The following is a 20791-nucleotide window of genomic DNA, read 5'->3' on the forward strand; positions in this document are numbered from 1 at the left end:
TAGACACACACACACACACACACACACACACACACACACACACACACACGGATCCATGTGGCTCAGCTGCAGCATTCACGATTTAACACTGAATAATACAGCGCAGAATTAGAGCGACCGAAATGATTTGCGTATGCTGAACTCACTTTCCTAAATGCCACACCACGCTGTCTGTTTGTCTTTATAGGACATTGTGCTATGCTGATAGCAGCCATAATGTGTGTGTCTGATATTTGAAGAGATGGTGCGGAGATGATTTGATGGCGGAAAGCTTACGGGTTGTAAAAACCTCAGTAATCATGGACACCAATCAGCTCTCTTTAATTCTTCTGCAGTGTAGCACGACTGTACTAACATACTTTGGAACCAGCAATTGAACACATTGTGCTTATCGTTAGTATTTGTTCCATTCACAGCTCGTAACTGTTGCAGACGAGTGGACATCGCTGTTGTTTACAGTCAGGATAATGGCTGCATGTACCAGTGATTATCCTAAACAAGACAAAGCAGGCTGAAGATCTTTTCCCATTAGGCTGCTGATGCTTATGCTAATGGGGCGGCCGTGTGGCTCAGGCTCTGTCTGTCTCGGCACTTTAAATGCTTGGTTAATGTCTGCTGTAAAGTATGTGGGGAGAGAGAGCCGATCATGACGGTCTGTGCGCACGACTCTCTTTGTCCTGTCTCAAAGTAGGAGGCTCTAGTAATCCTGCCTCTAGTAAAGGAATCTGCATGATTGAGCTAAATGACAAAATGTGTTTGACCTCTTTCTATATCTTTAATGTTTCTCATCGTCTCATCTATCTCCTGTATGTATATCACTTTCTCCAGTTTCGAAGGTGAAAATGGACCGTCTCCCGGCCGCAGCCCAATGGATTTGCAGGCGAGTCCGGGGCTGGTGCTCCATCCCTCCTTCCCACAGAGTGGCAGGAGGGAGTCTTTCCTCTACCGCTCCGACTCCGACTACGATATGTCACCGAAGACCATGTCCCGCAACTCCTCCATCAACAGTGAGGGGTAAGCAGCCTCATCCAAAACACCTCACACACCCGACACGTAACCCACGTAACATTTCACTGGTCACTATCCACACAGCCCAAAGGCATAACCGCTGTGAACCACTCTGCAGGAGTACCTCTGCAGCGTTTACCCTGTGTACTTTACCCTAAATTACCAAATCTAATGTTACAGTACTGGAAGCGCCCTCTTCTCTCCACAGTTACAGCACAAGCACTCTAAATGATAGTAATGAACATTCTGACGTGGTGTCAAGTCTTTCTCATTCCAGCACAGATGAGTTTATTCTCTCGCATTTGCGTTGCGTTGCATGAGATAAAAGATAACAGGCTTTATCTGTGTAGATTTCAAACATATCTCTTTCTTGTCTCTCTCTAGCCATGCTGAGGACCTCATAGTCACCCCTTTTGCTCAGGTAAGCTGTGTTGTAGATTCTACATGAAATCACATGATGAATTTTGCTCAAGAATTACAATAATGGTGTTGATACCGTGCCCTCTCGGCCCTCCTATCTCTCTCTACTAGGTGTTGGCCAGTCTCCGGACTGTCAGAAGCAACTTCACCATTCTTGCCAACGTCACATCGCCTACTGACAAGTTAGTGCAGTGTCTAGAAAGTAGTCTTTTTTTTTCTTGGTCTTTGTCATTTTTTCACATGCCACTCTCGCACTGTGTTCTCAGTGCCATCCAGCATGATGTACCGTAGAATAGTTTCTCAGCACGAGCGGGCATCTAAAGCTCATTTCATAAAGTCACTTCTACGACACGCAGAAGAAATGACAGCGCTGTGTCATAGAGGTGGGCCGTGAATTCTTGTTGACTCAGAGGATATTAATGAATATAACTTACACTTGATTTATGCTTATGGGCAATTCCACACAAATGTCAACGTTAGCATGGAAAAATAATGGCGTAAGCACAGGAACAACACTACTCACTCATGTCTTCAATTATTTTTCAACGTATCTAACTTCTCTGGTCGAAATTATACAGAAAATTTTCATTGTTAATACAACATGTATACAGAGGTCTGGTTCAGACACGTCACATTCATAACATCAGGGTGGGTGGGGGTTTCTTAATGAGGTATTCTCAAATCAAAACAAGAGAACGTTCATTCGTGTCTCATTCGTGTTCTATATATGATGTGTTCTATGTCGGCCTTTACGATTCATAGATTCATAGAAAATTTGGCCACTTGATGTCACATATCCATAACCGTGGTAAACCGCCGTGTGTTTGGAACATGTAAATCAGTGCATGTTATATATTTTTTAAAGATTTGTCTGCGTTGTCCTCAAAAGGTTCACTGACAACATATGCAGACTGACTCATTGATCCTAAGCTGTGCGACATTTTGTGAGCCAGTGTGAGTGCAGATATCTCATCAGAATTACCATTATTCCTTTATTTCTGATATTTTGTACATTGTATGGATTGTAAACCAACAGTGCAATCATGCCTTATTAAAATGATCTTAATATCAGATTAAGATCTGATTTTTAAAATTTATTTTAAAAAAGAAGGAAAATACCCAAGTTTTCTGTCAGTGTATATATCCATCGCTCCCCAGACTAATCTGAGATCATGATTCTGTGTTAGAGTGTTTACCACCAGCAGAGGGCTCCCTTCAGCCATGAAGCTGACTATAAGTCTCTTTCTGTCCACAGGAGGTCGCCAGTTACGAGCCAATCTACAGTTCCACCAGCAACGCTCTCTGGTATGTTTACTGTAATAAATATTAGTCACTGGAGAGCATTTCTATCTCTCTCTCTCTCTCTCTACCTCTCTCTCTCTCCCACACACACTAGCGCTCTTCCCACACACTGTCTCTCACATATACTTGCACCATGCTTCCTGTTGTAGGCTCTGCTGCCAGGACAAAATGAATTATATCACTGGACGCGGTGGAACCATATGGGCAACAGGGGGCTGGAGGCCTACCAGACTCTTTAATCAGACTAAAAACAGCTCTCCGTGGCTTGCCCCTATGATGAAAATAAATGACAAATTGTTCGGTGCCTGCTCTGTTCTGCAGAGGCTGGAAGATAAATGTTAGTATGTTCTCTCGATGGCAACACTCCAACCTTGATGCCGCTCCTAGGGGTTAAAGTGGAATCTACGTATGGTTGGGGAACCAAACTTCTTTCATGAGTGCTGTTAGAACAAGTTTTAGATATACAGTACTATTTTCCCATGAAAAGGGTTCATTTTTTACCAGATAAAGCTGTCTGAGCCTAGAGTTTATCTGAAAATATTCACTATACAGTAAAGCTTAATGTGAAGCTCTTCATTCACATCATTATCTAGCTACATACTGTACATAACTAATTAGGATATAAGAGTGCCCTTTGAGTGCGTTTAGCAACAGCCTCTTGACAAAATAATAGCCATCATACATTGCCTTGCTTAAGTATTTACCGCTTGAACTTTTCCACATTTTGTACAGTTACAATCTGGGATAAAAATGAACTTAATTGGTATTTTGCACATTTGATTTACATAATATGTCTAACAATTGACAATTTTTTAAAACTTTGTGACAAATGGTTAATTACCACCATAAGAACTGCTACTCTACTACTGCAATGTGACTATTTGTTTTGCACAACTGGATATTTTTGCCCATTCTTCTTTCCATAATTGCTCTGTCAGATGGAGATTGTTGGTGAACAGCATTCTCACCACTAATTCTCAATTGGATTGAGGTCTAGCCTTGAGTGACCTATACTAACACATTCAGGTTCTTGGATTTGAAGCACTCCAGTGTAGCTTTGGTAATGTGCTTCGGGTCGTTGTTGGAAGGCGAACATCTGCACCAGCCTTAAATCTGTTGTAGACTGGAACAGGGTTACTTTTAGGATTGCCCTGTATTTGGCTCTATCCATTTTGCCCCCACTTTCCCAGTCCCTGATGATTTCTTGAAAAGCAATGCTGCAACATGATGCTGCCACCATCGTGCTTCACCGTGGGGATGCTGTTCTCAGGATAATGAGCAGTGTTCGGTTTTCACCAAATATAGCATTTTGTGCCAAGTTGGTGTCTTCGAGCCAGAGAAACTTGTTCTACATGGTTGCTGAATCTCCAACATTACTTTTGGCAAACTCCATGTCCGCACATTTCATATGTTTTTTTTTTTTTCAATAATTTCTTTCTTCTCATGGAGTGTCTACTGTCTACGCAACAGGATGTTCTGGATTGTTCTTCAGAAGATGTCATAGCAAGAAAAAACAGAACAGCAATAATCTAGGGTACTAATCTATGCCTCGATGGGTCAGAGCTGTTTTGGCCTACACAATATAAGGCCGGTGGTTTTAATGTTATAGCCGGGACATTAAAGCCTGGGACATTTACATTGCATTTATTCATTTAGCAGACACTTTTATCCAAAGCGACATACAAATGAGGAAATACAAGCAAAGCGGAGAACAATACAAGTAGTGTTACCATACAAGATCTTTAATTGAGTTCTAGAGAAGCGAACTAGAGTAAAGATGTAAGAGCCAGAGTAAGTTTAAAAAATTTTTAAATAAATAATGTGGGGTTGGCATTTTAGGGGATAGTTAGGTGTTCAGGGGAGAGGTCTTTATCTGTTTTTTGAAGATAGTGACAGATTCTGCGGTCTGGATTGAGGTAGGAAGTTCATTCCACCACTGAGCGACGGTTAGTGTGAAGCTTCTGGAAAGGGACCTTGAGCCACGCTGAGTAGGCACTAATGAGCGTCGGTCGTTAACCGATTGCAGACTGCGTGAGGGAATGTAAGCCTTCAGGAGAGAGTTGAGGTAGGAGGTGCTGTTCCAGACAAAGTCTTGTAGGTGAGCATCAAGGCCTTGAATTTGATGCGGGCGGCTACAGGAAGCCAGTGGAGGGAAATGAAGAGAGGTGTAACAAGGGTTCTCTTGGGCTGGTTGAAGACGAGGCGTGCTGCTGCATTCTGAATCATCTGATTTGATGGAGTTAGAATCATCTGGGTTTGATGGAGCTGGCTGGGAGGCCCGGGAGTAATGAGTTGCAGTAGTCCAGTTTTGAGATGACAAGAGCCTGGACTAGTATCTGTGTAGCCTGTTCGGTGGGACTAGATTGATCGTGGAATTTAAACAAAATGGCTTTAGTGTAGACTGTAGCTGTCCAGGGGTTATCTGTCCTTTATCGCAATAAATAGTTAAAAGCATTAAACAAATATTGTATTAAAATATCCTTCTCATAAAATGACAGGCTTGCAGGCTTGTCATTCACAATAAACCCAAGGTGCAGGAGCTTGCACCATACCACACTGGGTGAAATACAGGTGACTAAAAGTGTGTGCTTTAAATGTAAGCAAGCCATTTCGGGTCAGATTGCCTTTTGTCCTGTATTTACACTGGTATCACTTCATTTTGATTCTGTTAATAGATTCTGCTTATAACGAGTAGGTCATATAAAATATTTTAATCCTTGATCAGTTCTCATCTCTGGATTTCAGACAGATATTATATCTTTAGGGTCATATACTTGTAAGGATACTGCACTGCTGTGCTTTATAAGCCACTTCAATACATTTTCTATCATAATAAAATAACAGAATTTCTATGAACTTGTATTTTATTTAGCCATTACTTTTGTGGGTTAAATTTCAAACTTTCATTACTGAATGCTATATATTTTAAAGTTCCGAAATTTGTATGGTTATTAGGCGTTCTTTGCTGTGCGATTTGTTTATCAGCATTGTATAGATATCAATCGGTCCCTCCAGGATTTTGCGATTTTGCAATCGCAGAAATGAACGCAAAATCAAACAAGTGCCACGATGTTCAGAGGAGCTTGCAATTTTTTGAAATTACAGCAGATCTTCTGCAGATTCGGGCCGAGACACAGCATGTGACGTCATCGCAGCATGCTTTCAGCCAAAGCCGTCTTAGATTCACGTGCGTCGAACACGAGTACAGTTAAAAGGCCTCATATACCAACAAACGTCACTGCAAAAGACCGTGCAAAACATTTTCGTGCAGTTGCAATTTCACCAGTTCAAGCAAAAACGCATAAGAAACCCAGCAAGTTGCATCGCACATTTTGGAGGAAAAAAATCAAGCATTATTCGCTGCAACAATAAGTCTGATCAGTATTGTATTTCTGATCTGAAACAGGTCAGCAGTCACACCTTGATATGTTTGATAAAAAATACGCCATAGATGTTTGAGAGTTTCAGCTATACTGTACAGTAAGTGACAATTTCCTGCAAAGATGCCTAATTTTCTGGCTGAACCAGACTCTTTAGGGGTTGAGCACAGTAATATAACATTGTTCCAATGTGTGAGTAAAGTTGTGCTAACGCTGTAACTATTCTTGTGCCTCTGCAATATAGAAGAGACATACCAACAGCTGGCCCGGGAGACCCTGGAGGAGCTGGACTGGTGTTTGGACCAGCTGGAGACCATCCAGACACATCGCTCTGTCAGTGAGATGGCCTCCAACAAGGTGTGCTTGCATCTTTTTTCTTTTTTGTAGCCACTAGGGATTATTACAATTCCTACAATCCCTCCAAGTTTCACCTCTTGTCCTAATCAGCTTGTATGTCTACATGCATCTGGCCTGGGTTACATGCCTATGTAGTGATTATATACCCATTACACTCTGTGATATGACCAGCGAGATTCCTGTTCATTAGATCCTGTTCTTTTTACAACAGTAGTTGTAGATCAGACGTAGCTGTAGATCAGACGTTTGAAACAGATAACTTAAGCTGCAGAATGCAGAAAAATCCCAGTGTTGTCTTGGTGTGGTTTTCTTCACTGCAGACTGTTCCATTTAAATCTGAGCTGTTTGTTTTTGTGTGCTCATTAGTATGTGGAACTATTAAAATATATTTTCCAAATTAGTACATTCTCTCTCTCTCTCTCTCTCTCTCTCTCTCTCTCCTGCAATGTCTGTACATTATACAGTATATGCAACCAAATGAGCATTTGTGTGAATGTCTGGCAACCTTGTGATACACATTGGCTTCTGGCTTTTAGAAGAGGGGAGGGGAGAGAAAAGGGTACGAAAGAAGAAAAGGAAAGAGAGGGAGGCTTGAGAGAGAGAGAGAGAGAGAGGATGGGATCAGGGCGCTCTCAGGTCCTGATGCTGTTTATGCTTTAACCTTGGTTGCTACGGAACTGCAGCAGGGTCTGCCCCTCCTGCATTATTATTGGCTCTCTGCAGCGACTACAAAACATGTACTTTCAATATTAGCCAATGGCACACCACTACCTCTCTTTGCTACCTTTCTCTCTTAAAGGAATAGGATCATTTTCTCATTTTTGTTATTGCACTAAAATGGCCGGGTTGCAATATGCAGTACTGTTCTTCTTTTTCGTCCTTGTAGTTGTACAGAGTGTACATAGCCAACAGATGGAAAGAAGGAAAACTGTTGTATACCAGGGGGATGGATGGTGTGTGTGTGTGTGTGTGTGTGTGTGTGTGTGTGTGTGTGTGATTTGACAGAGACAGAGTGCTTATGCATTTTTGGGATGAAAATCAGCAAAGATATACACACCAAGCCATTCATGGAGAAATCAGCATAAACCTCAGAGTCCTTCACAAACAAACACACACACACACACACTGACATGCCCTCTGCTGCACATGCGCAATCAAGAGTGCATACTCGCACACTCACCCCACACAAACACACACACATGCACGCTCCCGTCAGAAGAGGCTGATTAGCTTGCAAGAGCTGTCTACAGCATCCAGGGAGACAGAGCTGAAGACACAGAAACAGGCAGCGGTGGATCGGCTAGCCAGACACATCTGTGTGTGGATTCAAGCAGTTGGTGCTCTAAAGGGAGGCAACAGCGCAGGACGGACAGGAGCTGCAGCTTAAGGTCTTTGCTGGAACAGGATCGGTGCACACCGTGGCAACGTGGGGCCCGACTCAGAGCTCCACTGTGGGGGAGGGGCAACAGACCCAAGGACAGCGAGTGAAAGACAAGCTGTTTTTCCAGAGCCCTGATTGAATAGGATTGCTAAAGGCCCTGGCTCTATTTTCATTTCCTTGTTTCCTTCATTTGTATTGCTTGTCTGTTTGGGATCAAGTGTTCCTGTTAGTAGGCAGCTGGCTGTGTTGTTTTGCTCCATCCTATCCTGTCATCACATTCGCTCTTTCCGTCTCATCCTCACACTTTTTCACTACGCTGTCTCTATCCTGCTGTCCACTGCCTTCTCCTCCCCGTGCCCTTCAGACGGTCTGCCTTTTCCGGAATTCTCCATCTTGGTCCACTCCTCTCCTCTCCCCCCTCCCCACACGGTTGGATTTGGGTCAGCTCTGCTCCTTTGCTGGGATGCAATGTAGCCCTCTCGGACAGCGGATCCAGGCGGCTCCTGGAGAGCCGTTTACAATTCACCCTGAGCCTGACACCTGCATGTAAAGCGCTAGGGAACGATAAACAGAGAGGAAGAATCCTTGGGTGCCTGGACTCTTGCCAATCCACACTCTGGAGTGGCCTGGCGGGGCTGGCTGTGGCCTCAGCAAGCACACCCTGACTGCGCCCGCATGCCGCTGGGGTACAAGTGCTGCACCGGCCCCGCTGCACTACTGTGCCTCCTGCCTGTGCCAGCGGCCTGTGCCGCCGGTCTCACTCAGCATGGGTGTGGTGGAGGCCATCGAGCCAGCCACCTCACCTGGACCTTCACCTGGCCCTGCAGCCTACAGGCTGCCCCACTCCTCCAGCTACAGCACCCTGCAGGGGAGAGGAGGGGCAGAGCTGGAGCTGGGGGCGGTTGGAGGGCTGGAGGGAGGAGGGCAGGCCACCGAACGCAGAAGCCCCTTGATGGATCTGTTCTGTGAGACCTGCTCCAAACCCTGGCTCATTGGCTGGTGGGACCAGGTAGGGACAGGAAGTAGAGGCCTGCTAGGCCAAAAGGGAAGAGGTGTTTGTCATTAGTGATTGGGAAAGTGGGCATTAAGAGGGTTAAAGGCCAAGCAAGAGGATAGTTAGGTATTCTGGCAAAAACATTTAGAAAAATCCGGTTAGATATTAGATAGGTAAGTTAAAAGGATAAAGAAAAGTTTTGAATAATGACATGCCATACTTATAGTACTTTGCAAGTCCAAATTCTTTTATAAATTTTGTGTTAACTGTTTTCTTCCACATTAGTATGTCAATAGGAAAGAGTACATTATAGCTGTCCAAATGTTCATTTTCATAAATGAATAACATTTCAAGAAATAACCACCCAACTAAACAGAATGAAGAAATAGATGTTACAGATAATAATTAAAGAAAGTTCATTTGTTGTTAAAGAAAGAAGAATATTAAGCAATAGACCACATTTCAAATAGAAACATTCTTGAGGTAAGTGAGAAAGCCAAAGTCTGCAAAAATGTGACAAGTTGCCTAAGATGCTTGGAACAGCCTACCAGCTAATTTCCTATTGAACTAAGAACCTAATAGACTGCATGATGCTGTAATGATGACATTCTAAAGGCAAAGGCAAACAGTCACACTAAATATTCATCTGATCATTTTCTTTCTGCATAATGCTAGTTTTCTAGTAATTACTTTGATATACAGAAACATTTGATTTCATTATTTTGATGTGAAAGCACCTTTGCTTCACAGACTTAAGGTACATGTGCAGTATATGTTCTACAACAGTGTTCTCTAAACTGTTGGCTTCTTTGCTTTGCTCTTCAAATCAATTCTGAGCTGTGAACCTGAACACCAACACCAGGAGCATGTCTGGGACACATAGAAGTATAGCATTTTTAAAGAGCACTTCTTTTTTTTTTTGCATATTTGCTCTATTGTTTAGAGATTGTCTCACTCTTTCCTTCACACTTGTTTCTCCTATCCCTCTCTCCCATCTTTTACAACCTATACACGCTCAGACTTCACCAATAAATATCTAGTTCCTACGTCTCCCAGTTGGATGTTGATCTCAATTGAGCATTTCATTACTTATCCTAAACTTTGCTTTTAAAAAGTGTGATTTTATCTTGTGGGAAAGACTTCATTTGCTAATCATGGACTGACTTTCCCATCAGGTGGTCTGCTCTATTAAAAACTTGCCCAACTCATAGACTTTGACTTCAGACCTTAGGTGTGCATCCTGTGGTGTAAATCCTTATTTCATTTTTCCTAGGTATTGATTAATGGTAGTAAGCTTATTTAATGGAAGTGAATAGGAAGTAAGATGACAAGGCCATTTTTAAGAAACATGCTAAAAACAACTGTGGCAGAATATGAGTGCTGTAGCTGGATTGGCATCAAGCAAACACCTTTGGGACATTGTGTATAATTTAGTGAAGGGATTCTTAATGTCTTAGGGAGCCATAGGACCATACCAATCACATTCCTTATAATATTAGTCCTGATCTTTTATCTTCTTATTGATGACATTTATGTAAAAAGTAAAGGTCTTTGATAAATGGCAAATAAGGGCTTTCTGGTCAAATGTATAGTTTACAGTCACCTCAATATTGTTACTAGGTTGTTCATCCCTATACTGGTAATCAACAGTAATCAGTCTGATCTTTGCATTTGTTATTTATTTCTTGCTCCACATGTTTCTGAACCAGTTTGTTCATGTCTACCTATTTGATACGTCTAGTTATATAAGAGACAACAGTCTAATTTGGTGGGGCATCATGATCCACAGGTAGAAGAAGATTATTGGCAGAGGGAAAAGAAGACAACAGACAGAGGGAGTAAAGGCAGAGGATGTAGCAGCTTTGTGCAAGGATGTAGCAGTGGCGAGAAAAAGGGGACAAAATAACACATGGAAAAGCACGATGGAGAGAACAATTAGCTGTACAAAGTGAAAGAGCAGGGGACATGGAGATAGAGTGAGTTGCTGCGTAGAGTGATGACCTTGGAGGAGGTCAAAGACAGACACCTGCCTACTCTCTCTGACTGTCACCCAACCAGTTGACTTGCTCCTGTAATGCCGCAGGAGGGAGTGTGAGGAGACAGTTGCTAAGGAAACCTGCTGGTTGCCATGGAGATTGTAATGTGTGAAGGACCAGTCAGTGGGACTGCGCTAGGGTCTCATCCGAATCCCACAGCAAGTCTGTCGGGTCTAGTTATGTCTTTTACGCTGTGTTTACATCATTTTATCTAACCCTAGCAGTAATTTAGAATGGAGAACCATATTCCTCTGCGTCTGTGCATTTGGGCTGCAAGATATGACAAATATCTGCTTCTGCCATTGCATCATTTCAGTGATTTGTGCCAGGACTGCTTGATTGGCCTGCATTTAATTTAAGTTTTTACTAAGTATGGATGTTATTGATTTGACAGTAAGTAGGATACAAGTAGGATATCAGAGATGAGATTGGGTTTAACTGAGCATCTGTCAAATACTACCAGACATATGTGTATTGCATAACTCAAATCAACAGACTCATGTTATCATATATTTCTTGCCTGATTATTTCTATTTGGCTTTAAAAAAATGTCAAGTAAAAAAAAAAAGGCTTATTTATGAAAGAAAGGCCTTGCTGAAGAATCCAGCTTACCAGTCGGTAAAAACACAAGCAGAACTGGTCAAGCTTCGCCAGTAAGTTATTTTCTAGCTTCCTTAATTCTAGATAAAACTGACCAATAGATGTTTGAGATGTTCTAACTACCTCACTGTTATTTTCTTTAAAATGACGTGTCTCTGATGTAGCATGAGCAGTGTTTCCATTTACCAGCACTTACAAATTGGCAAAGATGGTCTACCTGCTCGGTCAGCTTGGCCTGTGTTTTGGCACCTGGTAGCTGGTCAGACTATACTGCATTCTTGCAGGACAAATTGGTATTTTGTTTGTACTGTCCAATTCTTGCCCATGAATTATTAGGATTGGAGTAGTTGTAATAGGATTTGCTCACTTATTAACAATACTTTTGTATAGACTAGAATGTTTAGGTGTTGTTCTTTGAGTTTAGATGGCCTTTTTTGTTTGTCTGTTTGTTTTTTTGTTGTAGATTGTTATATTTTTGGGTTGTCTGTCCATCCGACTGAACTTCTTGTTAGTGAGATATTTCAAGAATGAGTGGTTTGTAGGATACATGTGGAATTATTATTGTAACCTGATGAACTAATTCGATTTTGTAATTTAATGACTGAATAGCAGCATGGACCATGCACCAGAAATCTCATGATATGCTGTACTCACCTACCTTCTATTGCTCTCGGTACATTTTATATTGATTATTGTTGGTCATGGAAACACACTTACTCATTAATTGTAATAAGTGTGAACACCACTGCTGGACAGTCATTTGAATTCTCCTTCATTTTTGTACAGTATTATATACCAAGTATCATTATAAATACTGTAAGATAATCCAGTGATATTGAATATCACCTTCCGATGTCGTCAGAGACATTAATCATTCTCTTCTCTCTGTCCTTCAGTTTAAGAGGATGCTAAACCGGGAGCTGTCTCATCTGTCTGAGATGAGCCGTTCAGGGAACCAGGTGTCTGAGTACATCTCTACTACCTTCCTAGGTGAGTGAACAGCATCTAGCCCAATTCCTCTGCTATTTTTAACTCTCTGAAGCTCCAGCTTTATAGGAGCCAAAATGTTGCCTACGTTCATGTGAAAAAATCAGTACACCCCATGGAAATTGTTGGCTTTGTTGACATATTTGGACAAGCAAACATTTGATCATCTTAGAAACAGTGTCTATTAATGTTAATATTAAAGTTGATATACTTGAACAAAAGCACCAGGAAAATTAGCTTTTTCAATCATTTATTCGACAGAAATATCAATAGATGTGATATTCTTCTGTGGAAAAAGTAAGTACACTCTTGTCCTCAGAAGCTAGAATCGCCCCCTTTAGCAGAAGTAACTTCTCGTAGGCGTTTTGGATAATTGTCCACCAGGTTTGCTGGAATCTTTGACCACTCTTCCATGGAATATTCTTTCAGTTGCAATATGTTTGAGGGTTTTCTTACATGTTCTGGCCATTTCAAATCCCTTCACAACATTTCAATGGGATTCAAAACCAGGCTTCGACTAGGCCATTCCATATCCCTGCATTTCTTCTTTGTGAGCCATTCCTTGGTGGATTTCCTTGTGTGTTTAGGATCATTATCCTGTTGAAGGGTTCACTTTCGGTTCAACTTCAACTTTCTGACAGATGACTTCACATTACATTCAAGCAATCTGTGAAGCAGTAGGGGCAGTGATGGTTTAGCGGTTAAGGCTCTGGGTTACTGATCGGAATTTCGGGGGTTCAAGCTCCAGTGCTGCCACTGTTGGGCCCTTGAGCAAGGCCCTTAACCCTCTCTGCTACAGGGATGCTGTATCATGGCTGGCCCTGCACTCTGACCCTAGCTTCCTGACATGCTGGGGTATGCGAAGAAAAGAATTTCACTGTGCATATGTATATGTGATCAATAAACACTTATTATCATTATTATATAATGCAGAATTCATAGTTGAATCAATGAATGCAAGCTGTCCAGTCCCTGAGGCAGCGAAGCAACCCCAACCATAACATTTCCACCACCGTGCTTCACAGTTGGTATGAGGTGCTTCTCCTGAAAAGTTCTTTTTGGTCTGCGCCAAACATGTCTGCTGTTACTGTGACCAATCAACTCTATCTTTGATTCATCTGTCCAGAGCACATTATTCCACAAGGCCTCGTCTTTGCCTATATGCTCATTGGCAAACTGTAGTCTTGCAAAGGCTTTTTCCTGGAACACCTCCTATGCAGGTCAAATTTACAATCTCTTTCTGAGTGTAGAAGCAGGCACTTTGACAGCAACTGTTGCAAGACTTACTTGCAGATCCTGTGATGAAATTTTGAGGTTCTTGGAGACTTCTTTGTGCATCAGACGGTCTGATCTTGGGCTGAATTTGCTGGGACGGTCAGTTCTGAACAAATTGGCAGTTATTTGAAATCTGCACCATTTGTAGATGATTTTCCTTACAGTGGAATGATGTATTTCAAATCATTTGGAGATCTTTTTAAATCCCTTGCCAGACTCATAGACATCCACAACCTTTTTTCTGAAGGCCTTCCAGAACTCTTTAGATCTTGGCATGATGACACCACACACCTCAATAACAAAGGGAACACCAGACAATAGATATGAGAGGGGTATATATAAGACAGGTTCCACCTGCACTCTCCTAGCAGGTTCTAATCACTGGCACCCAATCTTCAACACCTGATTCAAATTTTATGGTTTTGAAGGTGGGATAAATGTAGGGGTGTACTTACTTTTTCTATGCGATTGAGCTGGTTTTTTGTTAATTTAAATTGTGAAAATTACTGCAAAATGTCAGTTTTATGTGTCATTTGATAGAGTCTATCAACTTTATTAATAGGCACCGTTTCAAAGAGGATCACACGTTTGCTTGTCCAAATATGTAAAAAAAAAAAAAAAAAAAGTAAAAATTAAATTTCCATTGGGTATACTTATTTTTTCACATAACTGTACATCTTTGTTGATTTAAATAGCTGAGATCTGTGTATGTTCCTCAGACAAGCAAAATGAAGTGGAGATCCCATCCCCGACGTTGCGGGAGCGTGAGAAACCCATGTGCCATATCAGTGGTGTGAAGAAGCTGACACACAGCTCCAGCCTGACCAGTAAGGCTCTGCCACGATTTGGGATCAAGACTGAGCATGAGGACTCACTGGCCAGGGTACCGATTGTCTTCCTTAACACAGGAAAATGTCTATAAGCAAGATAAGGCAGATGGCCTCATGCTAAAAAACATTTGTATGATTTCTGCAGGAGCTGGATGACTTGAATAAGTGGGGCCTTAATATTTTCCAAGTGGCTGAGTTTTCCAATAACAGACCTCTGAGTTGCATCATGTTTGCCATCTTCCAGGTACTCGAGCTGATGAATTTCTGGTTTCTGTGCTGCTCCTTGGAATTTGACTTTATTCATCAACAATCTGGTCAATATTGCTAAGAGAAGCGTAGTGTACCACAGTACATATTGTTTCTTGGTCTCTTCCCAGGAGCGTGATCTGTTGAAGACATTTCGTATCCCTGTGGATACATTCATTACCTATGTGATGACACTAGAGGATCATTACCACGCCAATGTGGCCTATCACAACAGCTTGCATGCAGCTGACGTCACGCAGTCCACACATGTGCTGTTATCAACTCCGGCACTGGACGTAAGAACAGTTTTTCTCACACATTTAGAACTCTGGGTTGCCTCTCATAGAAACTATACAAATCCACCAGATTTGTTGCTGGCATGAGTCATGGTGCATTGTGAGTTGATTCTATTATGTCTCTTGAACAGGCTGTCTTCACTGATCTGGAAATTCTGGCTGCGTTGTTTGCTGCTGCCATCCACGATGTGGACCATCCTGGAGTTTCCAATCAATTTCTCATTAATACCAGTAAGCCCTCACAGTAGAAAATTAGATGAATATCAACATGATTGGTTTGAATGAAAGCTTGAACTATGTTTGATTATAAATAAGATTCTAATGAAAGGTTTCATAGCTACCCTAGATGATGGTTCAATTCTAAAAAGACTGGCATATACTGTATAGTCTACAAAAGATATCTTGTGGTCAGAAATCAACTAATAAAGGGAAATATGATTAAAACAAATTGTGCATGCCAAAATGATCTATAATCTGTACTACACACCTACAAACAAGATAGTGTTGACTAATAAAGTGTCACATCATGTGGACATAATGGAGCATTGTTATGCTGGAACAGGTTTGGGTTCCTCTTAGTTCCAGTAAATGGAAACTTTAACGCTAGAGCATGCAAAGACATTCTATACAATTGTGTGCTTCTGACTTTGTGGCCAAAGTTTGGGGAAGACCCACATATGAGTGTGATGGTCAAGTTTCCACATAACTTTAGCCATATAGTGTAGGTGTACCTGATAAATGAATGAAGGCATATCCTAGGTGTACCAGCTGAGTATATTCATGCATGTGTTTATATGCCTGTTTCTAATTAATGTTCATTTTATTATTTGCAGTACTGGATCAATTTGTATATGAACTATATACATGACCTCAACTTTTATGCATACACAAATATTGTCTGCAATTGTCATGTCTCCTCTACCTCCCACACTGTTTAAACTTGTAAATGTTTTATCACACAAACAACAATTAACACAACCAGTTTCATTAAAACAGATTCGTAATTATGTGTGTATCAATTTGTAATTATTTGCTGGAAAGGCAGTTACACGCCTGCTTGACCTGTCCATCTCTGTCTTTGCAGATTCAGAGCTGGCTCTGATGTATAATGATGAGTCAGTTCTAGAAAACCATCACCTAGCTGTGGGTTTCAAGCTCCTCCATGAAGACAACTGTGACATCTTTCAGAACCTGAGTAAACGGCAACGCCAGAGCCTGCGCAAGCTGGTTATCGACATGGTGAGGCACTGCTGATGTAGTGAATTTCAACAGAATTAAGAATATAATTTATCTTTTTTCTGACCCATGTTTTTTTTTTGGTTGTCTTCTAAGGTACTGGCAACAGACATGTCCAAGCATATGAGTTTGCTGGCTGATCTAAAGACCATGGTAGAGACTAAGAAAGTGACAAGCTCAGGAGTGCTACTGCTTGATCATTACACTGATCGCATACAGGTAACAATGTAGAAACACTGCTTTAAACATGAATAAAACCCACAGCATGAGATATATTATGGTACCTGGAGTGTACCATATTTTCTACTTTGCTAATGCCTACCAATTAGGTAGTTGTGTCCTATCATATCTCCTATCCTATATCCCATCTCCAACCAGGGAGTGTGTGATGAGAACTGCTGCTCATGCAACATCATAGGTCAGAGTGGTCAGCATAAAGTTAAGTGAGCAAGTAACAGTAGTCCAATCTTGAGATGATAAGGGGCTGAACAAGCACTCGAGTGTCTTCAGTGGACATGAAAGGTCAGATCCTCCTGATGTTATAAAGGAGAAACCTGCATGACTGAGTCTGGTTAGAGACGTGTGGCAAGAAAGATAATTGGTTGTCTAGATGTACCACAAGGTTGTGTGCACTATCAGACGGTGTGAGCTGAATGTTGTCCAGGGAGATCACAAAATCTTGATATGGGGATGCAGCTCCAGGGATATACAACAGTCCAGACTTGTTGGGATTTAGTTTCAGCTGGTGAGCTGCCATCTATGATGTGATGTGTAGCAGACATGCAGAGATTTGAGCAGAAAGATGAATGTCTGAGGGAAGGAAAGGAGAGGATGAGTTGAGTGGCATCAGCATAGCAGTGGTGGAGTGGTGAGAGAGCGGGTATAGAGGGAAACAGAAAAGTACCCAACACTGAGCCTTATGTGGTAGCACGGTGGTACAGGGCTGTCACTGCCTCACAGATCCACTGTCCCCAGTTCAATGCAGAGCTGGGATTTTGCACGTTCACTGGTTTTCTTCTCACCTCCTAAAACATGCCAGTATGTGGACTTGCAACTCTAAAGTGCAAAAGAAATGCAATAAATTGCCCACAGTTGTGAATAAGTGTGGGAATGGGTGAGTATGTGATGCCTATTGATGCATCCCATCCAGGGTATTTTCAGGCCTTGCGTCCAGAGTTCCTGACCTACGCTCTGTGTCTACTGGAACCCTGACCACCATAAAGTGTTTACTGAAAATGAATGAATAAATATGATTTTTAACTGTATATTAATTTAGAAATGGATAGAGTGTACATACTCTAATAGTATAATAGCACTAAAATGTTTCATTTGATGAGTTGATGATTAGTGTGGAAATCTGAGCAACCATTTATGGGGAATTACATACTACCAAAAGAGTATTTATTGGCACTGTTCATGAAAATGAGTAAAAAAAAAAAAGCATAGCTAAATATATAATATAAAGTATTTTCTTAAATATTGTTTTTCATGGGAAACATTGGTTTCATATATACCGATCAGCCATATCATTAAACAATGGACAGGTGAAGTGAATAGCAAGGATTATATTGTTACAATTACACCTGTAAAGGGGTGGGATATATTAGGCAGCAAGTGAACATTCAGTTCTCAAAGTTAATGTGTTGGAAGCAGGAAAAATGGGCAAGCATAAGGATCTGAGCGACTTTGACAAGGGCCAAATTGTGATGACTAGATGACTGGGTCAGAGCGTCTTCAAAAGTCCTGTGGGGTGTTCCCAGTATGCAGTGGTTACTAACTATCAAAAGTAGTCCAAGGAAGGACAACTGGTGAACCAGCGACAAGGTCATGGGCTCCAAAGGCTCACTGATGCACATGGCGAGTGAAGGCTATCCTGTCTGGTCCGATCCCACAGAAGACCTACTGTAGCAAAAACTGCATAAAAAGTGAATACCGGCTATGATAGAAAGGTGTTGGAACACAGAGCATCACAGCTTGCTGCATATGGGGCTGTGTAGCTACAGACCAGTCAGAGTGCCTATGCTGACCTCTGTCCACTGCAGAAGGCACCACGAGCAATGGGCATGTGAGCATCAGAACTGGACCATGGAGCAATGGAAGAAGGTGGCCTTGTCTGATGAATCACATTTTTTTTTACCTCATGTGGATGGCTGGGTGCATGCGCTTCACTTACCTGGGGAAGAGATGGCACCAGGATGCATTATGGGAAGAAGGCAAGCTGGTGGAGGAGGTGTGATGCTCTGGGTAATGTTCTGCTGGGAAATCTTGGGTCCTGGTATTCATGTGGATGTTACGTTGATACCACCTACCTAAATGTTGTTGCAGACCAAGTAAACTCTTCATGGCAATGGTATTCCCTAATGGCAGTGGCCTCTTTCAGCAGGATAATGTGCCCTGCCACACTGTAAAAATCATTTAGGAATGGTTTGAGTAACATGACAGAGTTTCAGATCAAGCATCTGTGGGATGTGCTGGACAAACAAGTCCGATCCATGGAGGCCCCACGTCACGACTTACAGGACTTAAAGGATCTGCCGCTACAGTAATGTCTTGGTGCCAGATACTACAGCACACCTTCACAACTCATCTTGTGGAGTCCTTTCCTCGATGGGTCAGAGCTGTTTGGCAACACCAAACAGCCTTCCTTCTAAGATGGTCATAGCAATACAATAGTTCTGTGCTCTTGTTGATTTGTCTATACATTTGGTTTCCAGGTACCAAAAAATATCCAGGTACCAAATAGAACTCATGATGCTCTCTCCATAAGAGGCCTTGGAAGTCTAGTCACAAAACAGATCCAAAGCATCAGTTGTCCACCACCATATTTTACAGTGGGAATGGATACTTTTCATATGCAGTCTTCATTTTGTTCGAAAATTTTTGAATTTGGCCTCATTGGGGCGGCTGTGGCCCAGGTGGTAGAGGGGGTTGTCCACTAACCGTAGGGTTGGCAGTTCCATCACCGGCCAACATGCCGAAGCGTCTGTGGGCAAGACACTTAACCCCAAGTTGTTCCCGATTGCAGGCTAGCACCTTACATGGCAGCTTTCTGCCATTGTTGTGTGAGTGTGTGTGTGTGAATGGGTGAATGACAAACAGTGTAAAGTACTTTGTAGAACCGCTAAGGTTAATAGGCACTATATACAGTGCCCTCCACTAATATTGGCACCGTTGGTAAATATGAGCAAAGAAGGCTGTGAAAATTTGTATTTATGGTTTAATCTTTTGATGTTTTGTTTAAAAAAAATCACAAAAATACTCTGCTCTCATGGATATCAAACAATTGCAAACAAAACACAGGTTTGTAAAAAAAAAAAAAATCTTTTTTAAATATATGTGTGGCACAATTATTGTAACCCCTTTGAATTTATATGAGAAAAATATATTTTAAGTACAGTATCTCACAAAAGTGAGTACACCCCTCACATTTTTGTAAATATTTGATTATATCTTTTCATGTGACAACACTGAAGAAATGACACTTTGCTACAATGTAAAGTAGTGAGTGTGCAGCTTGTGTAACCGTGTAAATTTGCTGTCCCCTCAAAATAACTCAATACACAGCCATTAATGTCTAAACCGCTGGCAACAAAAGTAAGTACACCCCTAAGTGAAGATGTCCAAATTGGGCCCAAAGTGTCAATATTTTGTGTGGCCACCATTATTTTCCAGCACTGCCTTAACCCTCTTGGGCATGGAGTTCACCAGAGCTTTACAGGTTGCCACTGGAGTCCTCTTCCACTCCTCTATGACAACATCACAGAGCTGGTGGATGTTAGAGACCTTGTGCTCCTCCACCTTCAGTTTGAGGATGCCCCACAGATGCTCAATAGGGTTTAGGTCTGGAGACATACTTGGCCAGTCCATCAGCTTCACCCTCAGCTTCTTTAGCAAGGCAGTGGTCGTCTTGGAGGTGTGTTTGGGGTCGTTATCATGCTGGAATACATGCTGGGATCATGGTCTGCTTCAGTATGTCACAGTACATGTTGGCATTCATGGTTTCCTCAATGAATTGTGGCTCCCCAGTGCTGGCAGCACTCATGCAGCCCCAGACCATGACACTCCCACCACCATGCTTGACTGTAGGCAAGACTCACTTGTCTTTGTACTCCTCACCTGGTTGCCACCACACACGCTTGACACCATCTGAACCAAAAAAGTTTATCTTGGTCTCATCAGACCACAGGACATGGTTCCAGTAATCCATGTCCTTAGTCTGCTTGTCTTCAGCAAACTGTTTGCGGCCTTTCTTGTGCATCATCTTTAGAAGAGGCTTCCTTCTGGGACGACAGCCATGCAGACCAATTTGATGCAGTGTGCAGCGTATGGTCTGAGCACTGACAGGCTGACCCCCCCACCCCTTCAACCTCTGCAGCAATGCTGGCAGCACTCATACGTCTATTTCCCAAAAACAACCTCTGGATATGACGCTGAGCACGTGCA

General features: G+C 42.0%; 1 protein-coding gene across 2 annotated transcripts in view; it reads left to right on the plus strand.

Annotated features, from left to right (window-relative positions):
• pde4a (phosphodiesterase 4A, cAMP-specific) overlaps nucleotides 1–20791 on the plus strand; it is a 72564-nt gene that overhangs the window by 37781 nt on the left and 13992 nt on the right. Inside the window, exons 2-13 of one of the 2 annotated variants that reach the window (XM_053612304.1) lie at nucleotides 829–1014; nucleotides 1393–1429; nucleotides 1540–1610; nucleotides 2684–2733; nucleotides 6355–6467; nucleotides 12375–12468; nucleotides 14460–14623; nucleotides 14716–14814; nucleotides 14948–15112; nucleotides 15244–15343; nucleotides 16197–16351; nucleotides 16445–16567. In XM_053612304.1, the coding sequence (XP_053468279.1) occupies nucleotides 829–1014; nucleotides 1393–1429; nucleotides 1540–1610; nucleotides 2684–2733; nucleotides 6355–6467; nucleotides 12375–12468; nucleotides 14460–14623; nucleotides 14716–14814; nucleotides 14948–15112; nucleotides 15244–15343; nucleotides 16197–16351; nucleotides 16445–16567 (1357 nt within the window). Of the gene's footprint in view, nucleotides 1–828; nucleotides 1015–1392; nucleotides 1430–1539; nucleotides 1611–1720; nucleotides 1812–2683; nucleotides 2734–6354; nucleotides 6468–12374; nucleotides 12469–14459; nucleotides 14624–14715; nucleotides 14815–14947; nucleotides 15113–15243; nucleotides 15344–16196; nucleotides 16352–16444; nucleotides 16568–20791 lie in introns of those variants that run through there. The other variant, XM_053612305.1, reaches the window with a different exon arrangement.

This window comes from Ictalurus furcatus, chromosome 24 (genome assembly GCF_023375685.1).
Source record: "Ictalurus furcatus strain D&B chromosome 24, Billie_1.0, whole genome shotgun sequence".
NCBI lineage: Eukaryota > Metazoa > Chordata > Actinopteri > Siluriformes > Ictaluridae > Ictalurus > Ictalurus furcatus.